The 19,751-nt window shown below is 58.1% G+C and overlaps 1 protein-coding gene across 4 annotated transcripts; it reads right to left on the bottom strand.

Annotated features, from left to right (window-relative positions):
• Nucleotides 1–1,348: 1,348 nt before the first annotated feature.
• FADS3 (fatty acid desaturase 3) lies at nucleotides 1,349–19,345 on the bottom strand. Of its 4 annotated transcripts, none has more exons than XM_070457479.1 (12): nucleotides 18,937–19,338; nucleotides 9,858–9,968; nucleotides 9,221–9,418; nucleotides 8,496–8,597; nucleotides 8,251–8,373; nucleotides 7,928–7,988; nucleotides 7,326–7,453; nucleotides 6,812–6,909; nucleotides 6,371–6,467; nucleotides 6,153–6,232; nucleotides 5,848–5,973; nucleotides 1,349–4,564 (listed from the first exon to the last, which is right to left on the bottom strand). In XM_070457479.1, exons 1-12 carry the CDS (start codon nucleotides 19,141–19,143, stop codon nucleotides 4,513–4,515), a joined length of 1,383 nt encoding a protein of 460 aa, XP_070313580.1. In that variant the 5' UTR covers nucleotides 19,144–19,338; the 3' UTR covers nucleotides 1,349–4,512. The 4 variants fall into 4 exon arrangements, with proteins under 4 accessions (XP_070313580.1, XP_020772545.2, XP_070313581.1 ...); XM_020916886.2 differs by having other exon boundaries at nucleotides 7,377–7,453; nucleotides 18,937–19,336; XM_070457480.1 differs by lacking the exons at nucleotides 1,349–4,564; nucleotides 5,848–5,973 and adding an exon at nucleotides 7,719–7,830 and having other exon boundaries at nucleotides 18,937–19,345.
• Nucleotides 19,346–19,751: the final 406 nt, after the last annotated feature.

Consider the following 19,751-nt stretch of genomic DNA (forward strand, 5'->3'; position numbering starts at 1 on the left):
GGGCTGGGTGGAGTGGGTGGAGACGAGGGGAGTTAGTCCCTGTGGAGGGGATAAGAGCTCACCATGCAAGGTGTCTACTCTGATAAAAGTGTATCAGCTTTGTGGGTGGCATGGGCATGTGCTGGGCACTGGGCCCAGAGGAGGGGCTGGCAGGGAAGTCCGGGCTGGGTGTGGACCTAGAGCCCCAGCGGCGGTCACTAGCCTGGCAAGTTCCCAGGCTTCCAGTGGGACACTCAGACCCTCTTGACCCACTGGGAGCCAAGAGGAGGCCTTTGGTGAGCCAAGTGGGGCAGGGACGAGGTGGCAGCCACCTGGACTGGGTACAAACTGCCCTGGGAGTGACAGGCCACCGCTCATGTGATACAGAGCCTTGGGGCAATCAAAACTCAGCTGTCCCAGCCGTGCCATCCCTGGAGAGGTGTGCCCCTCTGGACGGGACGCAGCTTCTCAAAGAGCCCCCTGGTCCGAGTCTGAGGTGGAAAAGATTAGCTATGGATCCAGTGGGGTACCTACACCCATCTGTGAAGGAACCAGGGCCTGAAGGGTGGAGGCAGGCCCCAGGACCAGAACTAGCCCATCATAAACAGAACAAGCAAACGCCTAGCATGCCAGGACTTAAACAGATCATATCTCTATTGCCCTCTGCTATTAGAAATACATTTCTTTGAATTCTGAAGACATTTGAGTCTTTTTTCCAAATTATGTTTCAAGAGCAAGTAACCAGGTGACAGATGACAGGTACCGGGGGCTTGGAAAGGGCCAAGGAGACAGAGGCAGCCAGGTGCTCTGGAATGGAGGTGTGGGGAGGGGGTGGGGGGAGAGACCCACTGCCTGTTCAGGCATGTGACCTACCAGCCACTCCCAACATTACAGGCATGGGCTGGTTCTTGTGAATTTCCATTTCCCCAATCTGCCCAGGCCATCTCGTGGAAGACTCCAAGTAAATAAATGCTGGCTGATTGAAGGGGCAAATGAACAAGGCTTCCCTAAAGACTTTTGCTTTTCTTCTGGGTCCAAGACTGTGCAGACCATAAAGCAGGGACATGGCTTTTCTTAGCGGCTCTACCAAGGCCCTTCCCTTCTTTGTACAGATGGGCCCAAGCCCTGAGACTGCAAAAGAAACCTAGACAGAGGGGGAACTCAGCTAGGGAGAGGGGTGGATGACTTGGCTCCAGGGATTCTAGCATAAGGGACGAGGAGGAACAAGGGCAAAGAAGACCCACCAGTGAAGGATTTCACGCAGTAGGCAAAGGGGTGGCTAACTGAGGCCGGGGGCTTCCCCGGTGGTCCTCTTGTGGTTGTTCAGTCACTAAGTTGTGTCCGACTCTTGGTGACCCCCATGAACACATCAGGTTTCCCAGTCTTTAATCATCTCCAGGGGTTTGCCCAAATTTACCTCCATTCAGTCGATGATGCCATCCAACCACCTCATCCTCTGTCACCCCCTCTCCTTCTGCCCTTAATCTTTCCCAGCATCAGGGTCTTTTCCAATGAGTCAGTTCTTCGCATCAGGTGACCAAAGTATTGGAGCTTCAGCTTCAGCATCAGTCCTTCCAATGAATATTCAGGACTGATTTCCTTCAGATTCTACTGGTTTGACTTCCTTGCAGTCCAAGGGACTCTTAAGAGTCTTCAGCACCACAGTTCAAAAGCTTCATTTCTTTGGCACTCAGCTTTCTTTATGGTCCAGTTCTCACATGCATACATGAATACTGGAAAAACCATAGCTTTGACTATGGACCTTTGTCAGCAAGGTGATGTCTATGCTTTTTAACACATATAGGTTTGTTATAGCTTTTCTTCCAAAGAGTAAGCATCTTTTAATTTCGTGGCTGCAGTCATTGTCTGCAGTGATACCAAAATCACTTGGTCCTTTAAACAAGCTTTTTTTTTTTTTTTTTTAAGTCACTTAGTCGTGTCCGACTCTTTGCAACCCCGTGGACTGTAACCCACCAGGCTCCTCTGTCCATGGGATTCTCCAGGCAAGAATACTGGAGTGGGTTGCCATTTCCTTCTCCAGGGGATCTTCTGGAACCAGGGATAAAACCCGGGTCTCCCGCATTGCAGTCTGACACTTTGACCTGTGAGCCACCAGGGATGCCCCCTTAAACAAGATATTCCTAGGCAATTAAACAAGTTATTCCTAGGCAATTACCCATTTGCAGACGTGAGGGCGCACTGCCCTCGGTCACCACCAGGGGCAGCACGGAGCACAGCCTGCTCCACATCGATGCAGCTATTCCAGGTGCCCCTGGGTGGTGCTGCAGGCTCAACATTCCTGCTGGGAGCGGGGGCGGGGGTGGAAGCGCGGAGGGCCTGCTGACCCTGAGTCTAGTGCGCTAGTATTTCCCTGATAAGGGCATCAGGGTCGCCACAGTAAAGGCACTGACCGTCTGCCCTGGGGGACTGCCATCCCAGGGCCCACAGGGCACCAGGGGTCAGCAGGTGACCACAGGAAGGGGACACTCACAAAGAGAACAAACAGCCTGGGCAGGGGCCCTGAAAGTGGGACTTACTTTCAAGGTAGGAGGTACCTTTCAAGGAAACAGGCTGGGAGCAGCCATGTGAGGTGAGAGCTTGTCCCAGGTGAGAGCTTGTGATGACCCCAAGGCCATGGATTGTACACATTTTTAAGATAAATGGCTCAGCCCTGTTGCTGCAGGCTCTCAGAAAAAGCCTTCCACAGGTATCTTTTCTGTCACCCTAGGAAGTCACACTACCACTCCAAGAGATTGCCTAACTTCCCCAAGGTCACAGCCTGCAGTCCAGGACTGCCCCCGCCCCCGCCCCCCCGGCTGCTGGACTCTAGAGAAAAGCGGGACACGGTGTGGAGTGGGACTGGATGGTCCAGGGAAAGAGTGGACAAGAACTGCAGTACCTGCCCCCTTCCACTTTCTGTAGGAAACCCAGTCTGGGGCCCTGGGGACAAAGAGTGGGGGCAATCCTGCAGCTGGTGGGGAGATTCCGGCCCCCGGGGCCAGAAAGTCCCTCAGAGAAATCCTAGCTCAGCGTTTCCATTTTTTTCTCAAGCTGCTGACACTTCTAATGAAACTGTCTACTTGGCTCGGAGCTGCTGAGCAGAGGGGTCCAGCAGCCCAGCTCTCCCTCCTTCCCACCTTCAGGAAGCCCCAACAGCCAGCTCAAAGGCCCCCCCCCAGAAGTGTCCAAACACCATAGGCCCAGGTCAACCACACCCATGTTCCAGATGAGGAGCCCAAGGCTCAGTGAAGGACCACACCTTTTTCTCAGACTCCAGGGATGGAAAGAGCCCCGTTCCAGGGGTCCTTGGACTTCCAGGTGTCTCAGATGGTAAAGAATCTGCCTGCAATGCGGGAAACCCGGGTTCAATCCCTGGGCCAGAAAGAACCCCTGGGGAAGGGAATGGCTACCCATTCCAGTATTCTTGCCTGGAGGATCCCATGGACAGAGGAGCCTGGCAGGCTACAGTCCCTGGGGTCACAAAGAGACAGACACAACTGAAGGGAAATTCATATACACACACAGGGTCCTGCTTGAATGGCTCACTGCAGCGGCTAGAAACCAGCACGAGGTCCTGGGCAGGCATGGGGCAGGGGAGATCCCGATCACCTCCTGTGGACCCCCTCACTGGGGTGATGCCAGGTATACTTCTGAGCTCAGCAGCAGAACCCCGCCAGTGGCCTTCTAAGGCCCCTCAGCCATCAGGCCAATGCAGATGCCAGACAGGGGTGCCTCCTGTGATCCGGGGGGTGCCCCCAACACATGGCCCTTGGCCCCTGTCTGCCTCCGTCTCTGTCTCTCTGTGTTGTTTAATCACTAAGTCTGGTCTGACTCTTTTTGCAACCCTATCCCACCAGGCTCCTCTGTCCAGGGGATTTCCCAAGCAAGAATACTGGAGTGGCTTGCCATTTCCTTCTCCAAGAAATCTTCTCAACCCAGGGATTGAACCTGTGTCTCCTTCACTGGCAGGCGGATTCTTCACCACTGAGCCACCAGAGAAGCCTCCCTGTCCAACTATGCAACGGAGTAAAGTGGGGTGAGCCTGAAGTGAACTACCAAGGTTGCTGGTGACTGGGTGAAGAACAGGAAGGGACCAGGCCCTCAGGGCATCTGAGCTCAGGGCAGATGCCAGCTCCCTGACCCAGGGAGGAGGGCAACCCAGAAAGCCACCATCCATCACCACCCTCTCACCTCCCAACACTCTGATGGCCCAAGGACCTGAACTCCAGTTCCAAGATCCATGCAAATATTCTACTCCATAACATACCTGGGTGTTTTTATATAAAAATAACATTTTTTCCCCTAAATTTTTGCTCTAGGAAAACATGTCACGCTCACTGTGTGTCTTTATACACCAGGCCCCTAGCCCTGGTCCTGGTGGGTCTAGAGCCACGGTCGTAGGGCTGTGGAGCAGATGGGGAGGGGACCCAAGAGGACAGGCAGGGCCTCCAGCCTGAGGCAGGGCGAGGTGGGGCAGGTGAGGAAGCCTGTCTGGGTGGCTTGGTGGCTGCTGGGGCCCAGGCGCTGCGGTCTTCACTGGTGGAGGTAGGCTTCCAGCCACACATTGCCAGACTTCTTCAGGGACCTGGGTGGTGGGGGTAGGGAAGATGTGAGGGACTCAATGGCAAGATATTAACCTCTTCCCCCCACGATGATGAGTGTGAGTGGAGATGGGCAGGCAGCTCGGGTGGGGCCGGAGGAGAGGGCTGGGAGAGGCGGCTACCCCCTCATTAACTTGAGTGGAACCTAGACCTTGGGTGGGAGGGGGAAGGGCCCAAGCCACATCCAGCCAGGAACCAGGGTGGGTCTGTCCCTCCTCACCCGGCTCTCTCTGTCGCTTCCTCTTGCTGAACCCTGCGATCCAGAGATTTGTAAGGCATGGAATGTGCCCACTACCAGTCTGACATCAAGCGGGGGAACCAGAAGCATCAATAACTTGCTAGGAAAACCCTGTGCCAGGTGTTTGAAAGGGGCCAGGCCAAGTGGCAGGGGCTTCGAGGATTGGGCTGGGAAGGGTGATGAAGGAGGAATTCAAACACCAGTAAGAGAAGGAAGGGCCTCGAAGTAAAGGGAACAGCCTGTGCTAAGGCACAGAGGTGGAAGAGCTCTGGCTGAGACTCTGGCCTCTGTTCCTGTCAAGGGTACCACCAGGCCCGAACCTGGTCACCCCTGAACAGCTGCAGGAACCCCACTCTGCTCTTCCTGCCCCATCAGTTTGTTTCTGCAGTCAGAGCATCTTTCCAAAACCCAAGTGCTATGTACCCTCCTCCACTCAGTGGCTCTCCCACACATCTAGCATGCTCCTGCCTCGGGGCCTTTGCACGGTTATTTCCCGGCCCCAGACATGCTGCCCACAGATGTCTCTACAACCAGCCTTTCTCCTGTCTCTGCTCACATGTTGCCTTCTTACCACCACCCTGCCACCCAACTAAAAATTGCATCTCTGCATGGTAGCCCCCATTTCCTCTCCTGTACCCACCCAAAGGTTCTGTGGTTTTGCTTTGTTTTTTGTTGAAGCACTTCTCCCTTTCTCATGTTTTCTGTCATTTACTTATTTTCTGTAACTAACTGCTTGCTTTCCGTTTCCCCCTGCTCAGATGTCAGCTCTAGGAAGGCAGGGATGTCGGGAAGTTCTGCTCACTGATGAGGACCAGGCCTGGGCCTGTGTGTGTGAGTGGATACTGGGAAGGACGGGGCTGGGGTCACAGACCAAGGGCAGAGAGGCTGATGGGAAAGGCCCTGAATGCCAGCTCCCAGAGAGGAAACTGCGAGAACTCCAGAGAGCCGGGTGGATGCTCAGGACGGGGCTGACGGGCCCCAGGGGTGGGTGGGGGCCCCGGGGAGCCACCGTGAGCGGAGGGCCCTTACCTGATAATGTCCACCAGGGCGGTGAGGAAGGGCTTCACCTCATAGCTGAGGCCATGCTTGGCACACAGGGCCTTGACCAGCGGGGCCACCCTGCGGTAGTTATGCCTTGGCATCGTGGGGAAGAGACTGCGGGGGAGACAGTGTGCTGGCACCCCTGGACCTGCTAACCACCTCTCTCGGGCCCTCTGGGAAGTCCAGGGCAGATGTCTTGGTCTCTCCCCCGGAGTAGATGGGACATGGGGTGGGGGGTGCTCAGGCCTCACTCCCACCCCTGTTGCCCCCCCTGCCCCTGGGTCTGTGCTCACTGGTGCTCAATCTGGAAGTTGAGGTGTCCGCTGAACCAGTCGATGAAGAGTGAGGGCTCCACGTTGCAGGTGGCTGCCAGCTGCCAGGAGTGGGCGGGGCACAGGTGAGGGGGCTGGCACAGAGCACCAACCCCACGGCAGCCCCATCAGCGCCCCCATTCTTCCCAGCTGGGGACCCCACCCCTACCCCCAGGATGGGCCCCACCCTGGCTGCCCACCTGAGAGCTGGCCCAGTCCCGGTGCTTCTCATGGCCAATCTCCCTGGGGATATGGTTCATCTGTGTGATCCACACGAACCAGTGGCTCTCCAGGACCCTGTGAGAGGAGATTCAAGGCACTGCCCCACATCTTGCTGACCATTCAGCTTCCCCATCTGTACTATGGGCCTCAGCTTCCCAATCTGTACTATGGGATTGCAACTCCTCCCCACTGGTGTTTTAAGCAGCCAAGTGGTGTGGAGGCCACTGCCAGGCTGAGCCCAGAGCAGCCCTACTCAAGAGGGTGGACACCCCAGATGGCTTCCCTGAGACCTGCCACCCCCTGGATGCTGCCACTCAACAGCCCAGGGAGACAGTACTGCTGTCCCCATTCTGCAGATGGAAACACTGAGGTCTGTGATCAGGGTGCCCTGCTGATTGTCATGCCAAACCTGGCCATACCTGACAGCCACAAAGAGGAGCAGCGCCCCAGGAATGCCATAGAAGGGAATGTAGGACAAGAGGAAGCGGGCGTAGAAGCTGGCGGCCCAGAGCAAGTCCTGGAGAGGAGGGAGGAAGATGGGGAGGCCGAGAGGCAGCCGGGAGGGGGAGCTGGGGTCATCCCCATCCTTTCGGCTCGATGTGCCTCAGACTGGCACATCACCACCCCTTCTCTGGGCCTGGGTTTCTCAGCCAGGTAAGGGGGCAAGTCCTCGCCCTGCCAGCCTCACGGGACTGACCATGGATGCTGTGCAAGGATGTGGGATGAAGGAAGCCTTGCGCAGAAGACAAATACCTGGCAGAGGGGGCCCAGAGGGTCCCCACCCTCATCTCTCACTGTGAGAAACGCACACCACACCCTGACCTGGCAACCACACATGCACACACTCACTCCCCCTTCTCGAGCACACGTGTTCCACATCACTACATGCGCACCTGTTTACAATGGCAGACTGGGCTGCCCCCGACACCCCACCTTCTGCCGCCACAGCGGTATGCCCAGGGGAGCTGGCAGGGCCCCGCTCACCATCCACTGCATGCACACCAGCATGTAGGCCAGATTTTCCACTTCGAAGTTCACCAGCGTGAGCAGCGGCGGGCCGACTGCAAGGAGGGGCATGAGCGGGGCTCAGGAGCAGGGTGGGGGTGCAGAGTGGGCCGGCCAGAGGGAGGGGGAGGGGGCTCCGTTCCTCCAGGGGGGCTGGAAGCTGGTCCCACCCGGCAGGGATGAGCCTGCATCACCCACAAGGCCTGGTCCTCACTCAGGCCCCCAGGGTCTGAGCCTTTCCAGGCTGGTCCTTGCCCCATCTCCTCCCCCATGCCCCTTTTGCAGGTTGGCACCAGCCTGATACATCCCTTTAATCCTCACCTTGTGGCCCCAACAACTGCCCTAGGGCTCGGGATGCCCTGACCGAGGGCAGGAAGGAACTCTGAAAGCTGCAGGCAGGGCTGTGACCGCCTCTGGCCGTATGGGCTGCAGGCTGGGGTGACCAGAGACGTGCAGTGGACAAAGTAGGCCCCGGCATGACCCCCACCCCATCCATGCCCCCACTCCCAGGAGGACAAGGGGACACTCACTCAGGAAGAAGTACAGGTGCTGATGGTTATAGGGCAAGTATCTGCGCTTCTTCTTGCCGTACTGTGGGGATATAGGCAGCCCGCTGGGGAGGGCGGCTCTCCAGGCCCTCCTCGCCCCGGGGCAGGACCAGGGGGCTGGCTGGGCCAAGGGGCCAAGGCAACTCTGGATTCTAGCCACTGGGAGGTGGGGAGGGGGCACCCTGGGGACAGGGGCTCAGCCCAGAATTAGATAGAGTACAGGGCGGGGCCACCGCGGGGCTGGGGGGCTCTGGGGCCACCAAGTTTCCGCTGCAGGCCCGGCCTGAGCGTGTCCCCCCACGCACCTCGACGGACGACTCCCCCAGAAGGAAGACAGGCGCCACGGTCACGTCCGGGTCCTTGTGGAAGATGTTGGGCTTGGCGTGGTGCTGGAAGTGCCGGAAGTTCCACCAGTGCGCAGAGAAGCCCTGCGGGGGGAGGGGGCCCTCAGGGGTGGGGCAGGCCACGCCCACCCACGCGGCCACGCCCACTCCATGCAGCCCCGCCCCCACTCGGCCTCCTGCTGCCCGCCATCCGCCCCTACCCTCACCTTCAGCTGCCCCATCACAAACTGCTGGGCCAAGTGGTTCCACCGGGAATTTCTGAAGATGGACGTGTGGCCCAGGTCGTGCTGCAGACACCAGCTCTGGGCCTGGGGAGACGCAGGGTACAGGGCTGTGGCAGGGAGCCTCCGGGGGTCCAGCCCGGAGCCCTGACCAGCCAGCCCTCCCAGCTCGCAGGACACCCCCACAGCTGGCGTTCCACTCTAGACCCTAGTGGGCCAGCTTCCTCTTTTTTTTTTTTAATTTAGTTTTTGTTTTCTGGCCGCCCGGCACGGCACGTGGGATCTTAGTTCCCCTACCAGGGATAGAACCTGCACCCCCTGCAGTGGAAGTGCCGAGTCTTAACCACTGGACTGCCAGGGAAGTCCCCAGATTCCTCTTTTAAGAGACAAGGACAGCTGAGCTTGGGAGGTGGGCTGCAAGACTGTCATGGAGCTGCAGGCAGCAGCCTTCCAGCTCTGGATCCTGGGCTCCCTGCGGGGTAACTAAGTAAAGAGCTTCCTTAGTTCACTTAAAATGAAGCTGGCCTTATGGGGCCACTGGCTAGTCATTCTTTGTTTACAGACAAAGAAACAAAGAAATGTTGTGTTTGCTGCAATGATTTTTGTTTGCTGATCAATGTTTGTTTTCAGCAAACATTTCCCAAGTGCCCGCGTGTGCCAGCCCGTGGCTGTTAGTCAGTCTAGGTATCTGCAAGACAGTGCTGGGTCACCTGGGAGACGGCCAGGATGAGGGCGGCCAGGGTGCTGGGCACCCAGCCGGGGCCGAGCATGTAGATCATGAGCCAGGCGAGCACCTCCATGGCCAGGATGTGGCCCAGCAGGAGACCGAAGAAGGTGGGTTTGGCTTCAAACAGCTTCATGTCCTCGACCGCCTGGCGCAGGGCTCTGAAGTCCTCGATCAGCTGGGTCTGCCACGGTGGAACTGCTGGTCAGCCGAGGAAGCGAGGGAGGCCCCCTACTCCCACCCTCCATCCCCCCCACCCTCGTCTTCCCTGGAAGCCCCCCACAGCTACTCCTCCTAGGGTCCAAGGGGTGTGGCCAAAGAGGATGGAGTGCCCAGCTTGGGGTTTTCCCCACCCCCACAAAAGGTGTGGGGAGCCTGAGAAGCAGAGAAAACCCTTAGAGCTCAGTTCCTCTAAATCCTCATTATAGATGGGGATGCAGGGCCCAGAGCAAGGAAGGGGGTCTGCCTGGGGTCCCCCAGGAAATGTTGGTGCACGCATCCCTACAGCTCTGCCGGCAACTGTCCACTTGGGAGGGCTGGCAAACCACGAAGCTGTTACCAGCAATGCCCCCATTCTTCCAGCCCCACACGAGGGGCTTAGCCTCCACCAGGGCCCTGCTCACATTCTGGGGTCCATCCTGGCTGGGCTCCTCTGGGGCCAGCTCTCCAATCAGCAGAGGCTGCAGGAACTTGCGCACAAAACTGAGGTCCTGGTGGAAGGCGTGGAAGGCATCCTGAAGGAGAGCAGAGAGTTAGGTGGACAGACAGCCAGACAGCTGGAACAGCACCCAGAGGCAGCAGGCAGAGACAGCAGAAGGGCTGCTGATGGAAGGGCAGAACAGGCAGGCAGGCGGGCAGGCAGGCAGCTGGTTGTTCAGCAGTCACAACTGAGCAACAGTCAGCCTTGCCCATGAGCCCTCCCTGGTCCTGCCCAGGCCCTGGGCGCCCTGCTTGGGTATCCCTCGCCTACTGGGCTCCAGCTGCTTCACCCTGCCGTGGGGCCTTTCCCCAAACTTGGTTGGGTGTTTTAAAATCTGGATTTACAGAAAGTTTTCCCTGCTTCCGTTCATAAAAGGGTTTGACTTTTCCAAAAAAGATCACAGGTAAAGCTTTCTCAAAATCCTATGCTTTTCTACTGGGTCACAAATGTCAGATCTACCAGCTTTTACAAACATAAGCAGTGAGTAATGTGCGAGTAAGGAAACTGGCAGTTGATGACCACTGGGCCACCAGGAGGAAAAAAAAAAAAAATCCACCGAAGACCACACAGCCTGAAGATGCTTTAACAGTTAAACTTATCTAATTTGAAAAGCAGGAGGCGAAAATAAGTGTTTTTTTTTTAAAATATAAGTTTAATAAACAATCTAACATTCCTGTTATTCTCTGCAATGGTGGCAAGGGGTAGGGGCAGGGCACAAAGCAGAAGGGGTCAGAGGAAGAGAGGGACCTCAGGCAAGATAAAGGGCCGAGGGATAAAGATAAAGAGGAGAGGACTGGTCAGGAAGTGACCCCCACCACTCACGCTTGGCAGGGCTGAACTGTGCGTAAACTTGAACGTCACACCTGGGGCTCAGTGTTCCTGATCTAGCCCTTGTCCTTGGCTCTCTGTCATTCACAACGGGTTTTTATCCTTGGACTTGCAGAGGCTCTCTGAGTGAGCCAGCCCCAGCTGACCAGCAGCCTGGATGGTGGAAGCAGTGCCTGGGGCCAGTTGAGGTGGGGGTGTCCCCAGGAAGGTGACTGCTGGCTGCTATTGTCCTCTCGCTAATGAGCCTAGCAGCACCTGGTGGGTGTTCCAACAGCCAGGCAGGCCCCTTGGAGTTACTGCACGATATCCCCCACACCATCCTGTGCCGGGCTCAGAAGAACCTCAGGCCCCCTTCAGCCCCCGCCTAGAGGCCACACCTGCAGGATTCACCCGGGGGGTTCCCCTTTCCTATTAGCTGCTCTCCCCTCCTGGCCCAGGGGGTTGGACCAGCCTGAGGACCTGGGGGCTCCGAGGCTGTAGCTTCTGGAATAACCTAGGTCCTTGGGAAGGCTGACTTGGGGCCCTTCCCTGGAGCTCACAGTAGGGGATGGGGCTGTATTGGAAGAGCTCTGATGGCAGGGGAAGCACCCCTGGGAGACAGGGGGTCGAGGGGAGGGGGCCCCCCAGGAAGCTGCCGTGGCGCTGGCCACCTGGGGAGTGCTGGCCAGGGAGCTCAGAGGAAGAGTGCTCCAGTGCTTGGCTGAGCCTGCTCACCATGACCCCGAACGAGTCTGTTCTCCTGCCTGGAACTGGGCAAATCCAAGGGATGAGACTCCAGACCTTTCTGGCTCTAGAGCCAAGAGCATTGACTTTTTATTTTTTATTTTTTAATTATAGTCAAACATACATAAAATTGACCATTTTCACCATTTCGAAGTGTACAGTTCAGTGGCATTAAATGTATTCACATTGTCGGGCAACCATCCCCGCCATCCATCTCCAGAACTTCTTCATCTACCTCGGCTGGAATTCTGTCCCCATGAAACACTAGCTCCCCATTTCTACCTCTCCCAGCCTTCATAGCTCAGTTGATAAAGAATCTGCCTGCAATGCAGGAGACCCCGGTTCAACTCCTGGGTCGGGAAGACCTGCTGGAGAAGGGATAAGCTACCCCCTCCAGTATTCTTGGTCTTCCCTTGTGGCTCAGCTGGTAAAGAATCCTCCTGCAATGTGGGAGACCTGGGTTTGATCCCTGGGTTTGGAAGATCCCCTGGAGAAGGGAAAGGCTACCCACTCCAGTATCCTGGCCTGGAGAATTTCCATGAACTGTATAGTCTATGGGGTCGCAAAGAGTTGGACACGACTGAGCGACTCTCACTTCACAGCCTCTGAAAACCATAGGTGCTGCTCTCTGTGAATTCACTTGAAGAAAATTCCCTGGTGGTTCAGTCGTTAGGACTTTATGCTTCCACTGCACAGGGAACAGGTTCAATCCCTGGTCAGGAAACTAAAGTCCTGCAAGTCATGCAGCTTAGCCAGAAAAAAAAAAGAATTGACACTTAGAAGAGGAATCATATAGTCTATGTCCTTTTGTCACTGACTTGTCACTTAGCATAATGTCTTCAAAGTTCATCCATGTGTAGCATGTCAGAATTTCCTTCTGTTTTAAGCCTGAATGAGCGTTGATTCTGATTCTCATTTCCTCTGAAACCCCCCTGGTGGTGCATGGAGCCCACATACAAAGAGGCACACGGCACGCTTTCAGAGGGTGTAACACCCGAGGCTCACAGGTGTCACAGAAATTCAGTGCCATAAGCGTGTGCCTCTACACAACCAGACACCACCACCAACCCACAAAGGTTCACAGCCACGCTCGGGAACAACGCACACGGGCAGTCACCCAGACACCCAGAGAGACACGGCCTGGCGTGCGCGTGCACACACACACAGCAGATGTGTGTCCTGTGGGTATGGCCCCAGCATGTCCACCCTCCCAGTCCCCCTTCTCTCCCTTCCTCTGGGTCTGTTCTGCGGCCACCCTAGGACCCAGCAGACCCCAGATGCTCCGAGGCCAGGCTCGTGAGCCGAGCAGCTGGGGCAGCCGGTCACCTCCCCGACTCCTTTCCCCTCACCCAGGTGTACCCAAGCCAGGCCTGGAGATGCCCTGAGGGAGAGGCCAGAGCCAGGACCGCCCGAGACCTCCAGCCAGGTGTGTCCCTTACAGTGAGTAAGGAAGGGGTGAGCCCCCTCAGGTCCAGGTGGGACTATCCCGGAGCTCACCAACAAGTCTCTAACTGATGGGCAGGAAGGCAGTGCTGCAGTAGGTACTGGGAAAGCAGCTCAGGTTCCTGGGGCTGGGTGAGCACTCCAGACAGAGCCTACACTTCTTGTGGTCTGAGCATCAACAGAGTAGATCCCTGGCTTCAAACCCAAACCTCAGCAAACAGTTTTTGCTTTTTTTTTTCCCCTGGACTATTGGCTGGGGCTGTGTGACCCAGTCCTCTTTGGTCTCTGTTTAAACATTCAGGAATCTCAGTGGGCAGAAGACTCAGAGAGGTTGAGCCGCTTACCCAAGGTCACACAGCTCCATCTGATGAAGGCTGGACCAGAACTTGGTCTGACTGTAAAATGGTGCTTGTGGCCTCAGGGTGACCACTCCCTGGTCAGAGGGGAGGCGGTGGGTCTCCTAGGTGGGAGGCTGGTCACCATCCTGAGTAACCAAGAATCTGGCTGCTCAGAGGCCAGGGTGTGGGGGTCAGGAGGGTGGTCCTGGCATTTCTGGGGCTGCACTGACCAAGTCTCAGGGCACTGCAGGAGGTCCCAGCCTTACACTGCGCCCCACCCCCGGTGCACCTGGAAACATCTTCTCAGGGGCACGGGTGCAAACCCTGTGACTTTCCCCCACGGAGGTGATAATTAAGGCCCCTCACTAGTTCTTGGAACAAACTTGGGTGAAACTTCTAGAACTAAAATGGTGTCTCTAAACATAGACTGCAGGTGGCAGGGACAGGCCCTGTTCACAGCGGTGGCCTCGGAGCCCTGCACAGAGCAGGGTCAGGATGGCAGGTGTGAACATGTGGACAAGAGCCGACCCTCCACAGCCCACCAGACAGGGGGTCTGAGCCATTTTGCCAGGGAGGGAATGGAGGCTCAGAGTGGTGGGGCCACCCGCCCCGAGTCTGCAGTGGCAGAGCGGGGATTCAGAGCCAGGGATCTCCTGTGAGGTCCATGCCCTCCCAGGGCACAGCTCCCACCCAGCCCTGCTTCAGTGCCCGGAAGCCTCAGAGCGGCTCCTGCCCAGGCCCCCAGCCCTGCCTGCCTTGAACTCCAGGGAGCAGCTGGTTAAGGGCAGGCGTGGGGAGACTCTGGAGGCAGCCTGCAGAGGGTAGGGGCCGAGCCATTTATGAGCCACGCCAAGCTGTGGAGCCGCAGAAAAGATCACACCCCTTCTCCATCCTGTACTTGGTCACCAGTAAATCAGGAATCACTCATGCCCATCTCGTGGGACTGCCGGAGGACTGAGTCAGTGCAGGCGGAGCACTGCGAAGGGGCCCGGCATCCAGTCCCCGTGGCCTCAGCTGCCCTTCCCCACGGTCCACCCAGAGATCCAGGCCCGCGGGCGGGAGGCAGGAGGGCGGAGGGCGGAGGTGCGCCCTGCTGGTCACGTTCTGGGCAGCCTGAGGCGAGCAGGCAGGACACCTTCCACCCCAGAGATAAGGTGGGGGCGGGGAGCATTTCTGGTCACTTCTTCAAAGAATCTGGAATGTTCCAGATCAAGAAAGGGGTGGAGCAGCTGGGGGCTCAGGTGGCCTGGGTCTGCTCCTTTTAACCTCGGCTCAGGAGGCACCAGTGGGTTGTGAGGATGGGGGTGGACACACTCAGGAACTTGTCTCTCTCTCCCTCCCTCCCTCCCTTTTGAGTGGGAAGATTCGAAAGGACAGCCGGATCTCACTCCCAGTGGCCAGATGCTCCTTCCAGCCAATGAGGAGGCACCATCAGTATCCCCATTTTATAGATGAGGAAACTGAGGCCAAAGGGCACACAGCTCTGGACAGGAGTATCCAACTCCTGCCCAAGCAGCAGAGTCCCGCTCAAGGGCAGATGCCCCCAGGAAGCTGCCCCTATCCCCCCAGCACCCCTGGCGTCCTTGGTGATGAGTGCAGTGGCCTGGGAGGGGGCGATCTCCTCCATCCAGCACCCTTGGCCTCACAGGTGCCACTGACTCAGCCGTGGCCTGAAGTGGACCCCTGGGTCCTCTTTCCACCACTGAGCTCTGGTTCTTTCCCGCTGCTGTTTTCTGAGAAACCCATGGCTGCCGCTTGGGCATCCTTACGAGGAAATGCAAACGGGCTGCCAGGGTGCTTAGGCCGCTAGCATCCCCACATTCCTGCCCAGCACCACACAATCCTGACACCTCCCCAAGGCATGGCAACCCCCCTATCGCCCCACCCCCCAGCCCCGCCAGGGGCCTGGGTGGGTGGAGACATTGCAGAAAACGCCTATAGAGCCCAGAGAGGGCACGCTTCACAGGAAGAGGCCATTAAGCAGCTTTCAAGGCAGCCAGCATGGTAGGTGGAAGCAGTGTGGGCCCTGGGGCCAGATCATCTGAGTCCCCCACTTTCACTCCAGAGCCTCAGATCTGCTCAGACCTGCCCCTACCCAAGTCCCAGACACAAACCCCACCTTCCAAGCCCAAGGACCAAGGTCCTGCCCTTTGAGGGTTCCAAGAAGGTACCTTTAAATCACTCATATTCAGCCTCAGGGTCTCCTCATCTGCAAAATGGGCTAACACTGGAATCACCTCTGAAGTTTATTGTCTGAATACCACCCGGAGTTAGATCCTAATGGTTCCCGTTGGTGTCCCTGAGCCCACAGCATCACCTGCCCTCTCCCCTGGACACAGCTGCACCTCAGGGCCCAGGTGAACGGCCGCCTCTTCCAAGTGGCTTCCCCTGGCAGGGCATGGGGGGAGGTCCCCATCATCTCGTAACACCTCCCTCTTCCTCACTAGGGATCCTTTCAAAATATATCGATATGTCAGATTCCCCTGTCTTCTCTGTTCTGCCCTGCATTCTCCCGTTAGAATAAAACCAAAGTCCTGCTTCCCCTGCTACCTCCGGTCCTCACTGCTGGCCCTTCTCACTGCTCAGCTCCAGCCACACCAATGGTCTTGCTATTCCCTGAACGCACAGAGTATGGCCCCACCTCTGAGCCTTTGCCCTAGCTCAGGCTTTGTCCCTCCACCAAGGAACATCCTCCTAGCAGATTTTTTTTCTGCTGCCTCATGCAGCATGAGGGATCAGAGTTCCCCAACCAGGGATCATACCTGTGCCCCCTGTAGTGGAAGTGTGGAGCCTTAACCACTGGCCTGTCAGGGAAGTCCCTCCCAGCAGATTTTCTGTTCCTAGCAGTATCTTCAGAGGTTAGGTCAAGGTTTGGCATATAGGATATGCTTGCTGGTATCTGCTGTTGAATCTAGCGAGTTAATAATTGAAGAATGAATGAATGAAATAAACAGCTAAGTGGCAGTGGGGCAGGTGGTTAAGAGCGTGGGTTGTGGATTCACATCCGAGACCCATCACTTAACTTCAAGTCATTTTGCCTCTCTGAGTCTCAGTTTTCTCATCTGTAAAAAGGAAATAATACCAGTACCTGTCCCATAGAAGTATCATGAGGATTCAAAGAGGGACTGTCTATAAATCAAGTGCTGAGTTGGGAGCCTGGCACATAGTAGGGGCTCAGCGCCCAGCCCTGGTCAACTTATGACCAGCAGCGGCTGGGCCTTGCCCCTCCCTGGCTGGCTCCACTAGTCTCAGACCGCCTGTGACTCTTAGACAAACCTGGCTCGGGGCCCAGAGCACTCTCCCCAGGGTACCCGGCTTTGTATCCCAGGATGGCCACAGGCTGACTTCACGGCACAGGAACTCTGGGAATTTCCTGGCAGGAAGGCCTCTGTGGCCTGAACAGGGGAACAGCTGATGGGCTGCAGGGGCTGGTAAGAAGAGGTGGCTGCGGGAACACAGCCCCTGCGACCTGGCTACCCCACCCCCACCAGTGCTCCAGGGCAGGGGCTGGGGTGCCTGGGGGTCTGGGCTGGACCACACTGGGCCCTGGGTGATCTGAGTCCCACTCTGCCCTGTGGGCTCACCACAGACAAAAACTGGGGTTCCCCACCCCCAATCTCATCATAACCCCTTTGACCTGAACAGACCAGGTATTGGTGGCAACTTAAGCCCAGTGTCTGGGGCCTCGGGAAAGCTAAGAGATGGCCTAACATCACGCTCTGTTACAGACATGAATGAACCAGACAAAGAGGTGGCTATGTCATGGCTGTCCACTGCACTCTACGGTCTGCAGGGCACACTCTTATCAGCTGGCAACACACGCTGACTGGGAACAACTGCGTGGCAGCTGTGGGGCCGCCGAGTTGCAAAGGCGCAGTCCCGCCCTCAGCTGGCTCACTGTCCGTCCCCGCTGTCCCCACTTTACAGATGAGGAAACTGAGGCTCAGAGGAGTGACATGCCTGGTTCAAGGTCACTCAGAGCCTCCAATGGCAGAGCCAGTACATGGCCCCAGGGAACAGACAGCATGTTTTTTAATGGAAATGGGAAAATGGACCCTGTTGGTGAGGAATCAGTGAGAAAGTGGTCACGTGGGGTCTCAGGGTCTAGAGCTAAATGGATGATGGGGTTCCCGCACAGGAGGGTCCCCAGCACACGCCTGGGCACCAAGCAGGAACAAGTGATTCACAAACCTTCTTCATCAGCTTCCTCTCGCCAGCCTCCATCCTGTCTGCCAGGTCAGAGGTTGAAAAAAGGCCAGAGCGGCCACCTCCAGGATCCTGGAGGGGTGGCCAGCGCTCAGCCCAGGGAAGCAGGGAGGAGCTGCAGCTCCTTACCAGCCCACCCCCCACCCCCACCCCGACACCCTGGCAGCAATACGCGCATGTGTAACCATGTACACAAACATAGGCCTCATTCACACATGTATAGGCCTGGAGATGGTCACACACTCACCAGCCCGCAGTCAGCTCATACTCCCTGGCCACCGCGTGGCCCCCTGGCAACGCGCAGAAGGGTTTCTCCATCACCTTCTAGAATTTCAGGAGATGTCTGATCCCTAACCTCTCAGCTTCCGGGGAAAGTGAGGAAGAGAGAGTTTTTCCTTAAAAGAGTCCCGGGAAGATCACCCAACCCACGAGAGAAGGCAGTGGGCAGAGAGGAGATGGTTCTGGCAACAGGGCCACTGACCCTGCTGGGACAGGACACAATCTCTTTTGTTATCTAAAGCCCCGCCAGTTAGAGATGCATCCCCTGGAATCTTGAAGAACTTCCTGGTGCCCAGGGTGACCATCCTAGAATTTGGGATAGTCAAGGACAGAGCATCATGGCCCCAAGTCCTATTGTTCAGCTGGGGGTGGTGGGGGGCGGGGGGCGGTCTGCGGGAAAAGGGGCTGGTAAGGAGTCTCACCCTGATGGTTCCTCTGCCAAACGGCCCCACTGGACAGGCCACATGCCTCCTTGACCAAAATGTCTCGACATGGCTGCAGCGGGGAAGCTGGGGTCCACAGGAGCCCGCCTGTTCCTGGGGTGACTGTGCTTTCCGAAGAGGCCCACCCAGCCTGACTGGCAAAATTCTCCCACACGCAGCTGCTAGCCCAGGAGAGGTGAGTCACTGCCCCTCAGAGCCATTCACAGCAGCTCCTGGGAAAGCCACAGACCTCCAGGCCCTGCCCAAGCTCTGCTGCCCTGCCTCCAGCCTCTGAGGGCACATCCTTGCCAGCCCCTAGGGAACCCGCCCTGCCTCTGGCATCCAGCAAGCACCCAGCATGAAGAGCCCTCTCTGGGGGGACCCAGCACCCAGCGGAGGAACACCAGAGCATTAGGGAGCGCCATCACCTAGGGCCAGAGCTTTCTGCCCGGACACACCCACCTCTGAGACCCCCTCCCTCCCACGGACATCTGCTGCAGCCCAGCCCGGGTCCACCCCCAGGAGTGCGGGTCCTCTTGCCGGGCTGTGGTCTTCTTACTCCACATCAGGCCCCCGTCAGTCTCTCCCAACTCTGGGTCCCCCGCCAGGAGGTCAAAGGTCAGCGTGAGTAGGAAGGATGCTAAGCCCCCACCCGGCTGCCACCCCTCCCGCCCCCACCCGCGGTGGAGCAGGGCACGGTGCTCAGCGACCAGGCCCCAGCCTAGCACCGGGGCTCCACCCGGCCGGCGGTGGGCGGCCTTACCGTGGCGTCCTCGGCGCCGTGGTGGCCGATGAGGCGGCTGCCCCCCGGGTGTCGCTGTGCCCAGCGGCTGATGTCGTAGACGCGACGCTCAATGACCAGCCACTTGTCGCCTGGCAGGTTGTGCCGGCGGATCTGCTCCCAGCGGAGGGTGGGCAGCGGCGCCCCCCGCTGCTCAGGTCCCCAGTCTGGCTCCCCGACGCCGCCCATGGCTGCGCGCAAAAGTCCTCGCGAACCCGGGACCTCGCCGAGCGGAGACCCCGAGGGGAGCGAGGCCGCGATCGGAGACTTCCTCCGCCGCCACCCGCTGCTCCGCGGCCCCGCCCTGCCGCTGCGGCCGCCGTACGAGCGTGCGCCGGCCCGGCTGTCCGCGGGCAACTTTTCCCTCCCTTATAACCGCGCTGACAGCGCTCGCCTCGCCCCCTCCCCGCGCCCCGGCCCCCGCCGCCGCCGCCCCAATCCCGGCGCAGCGGCTCGGCCCCCATTGGCTGCGCCGCTCGCCGGCGGGGTCGGCGGGGAGGGCGGCGTCGAGGCGGGCGCGCCCCGCCCGCGGGGCTCCGCGGCCACCACACCCTGGCCTGTGGGGGGCACCGGCACAACCCCGCTCGTGCCCGGCGGGGCAGGGAGGGCGGGGCCGGAGGGAGGTGAAGCCGGCAGCCGGTGTCCGCTGCGCGCTCGGGGGCCCGGTCCGCTCCCGGTGGGGCCCTGAACTAGAGTCTGCGAAGAATGAGCTTCCCGCTGCGCCCTCTGGAACGTTAAATTCTGAGCTCTCAGAGGTAGGTACACTACCTTGAGATGACTGTAAAGAGCTCTCGAAC

Source organism: Odocoileus virginianus, chromosome 28, assembly GCF_023699985.2.
Source record: "Odocoileus virginianus isolate 20LAN1187 ecotype Illinois chromosome 28, Ovbor_1.2, whole genome shotgun sequence".
NCBI lineage: Eukaryota > Metazoa > Chordata > Mammalia > Artiodactyla > Cervidae > Odocoileus > Odocoileus virginianus.

Coding starts and splice junctions, on each gene's coding strand:
- FADS3 (XM_070457479.1), bottom strand. CDS start 19,143: ATGGGCGGCGTCGGGGAGCCAGACTGGGGACCTGAGCAGCGGGGGGCG. Junction 9,969..18,936: donor ACGGCGCCGAGGACGCCACG/GTAAGGCCGCCC, acceptor GCTCTCCTTCAG/GATGCCTTCCACGCCTTCCA. Junction 7,989..8,250: donor TGGGGGAGTCGTCCGTCGAG/GTGCGTGGGGGG, acceptor ATATCCCCACAG/TACGGCAAGAAGAAGCGCAG.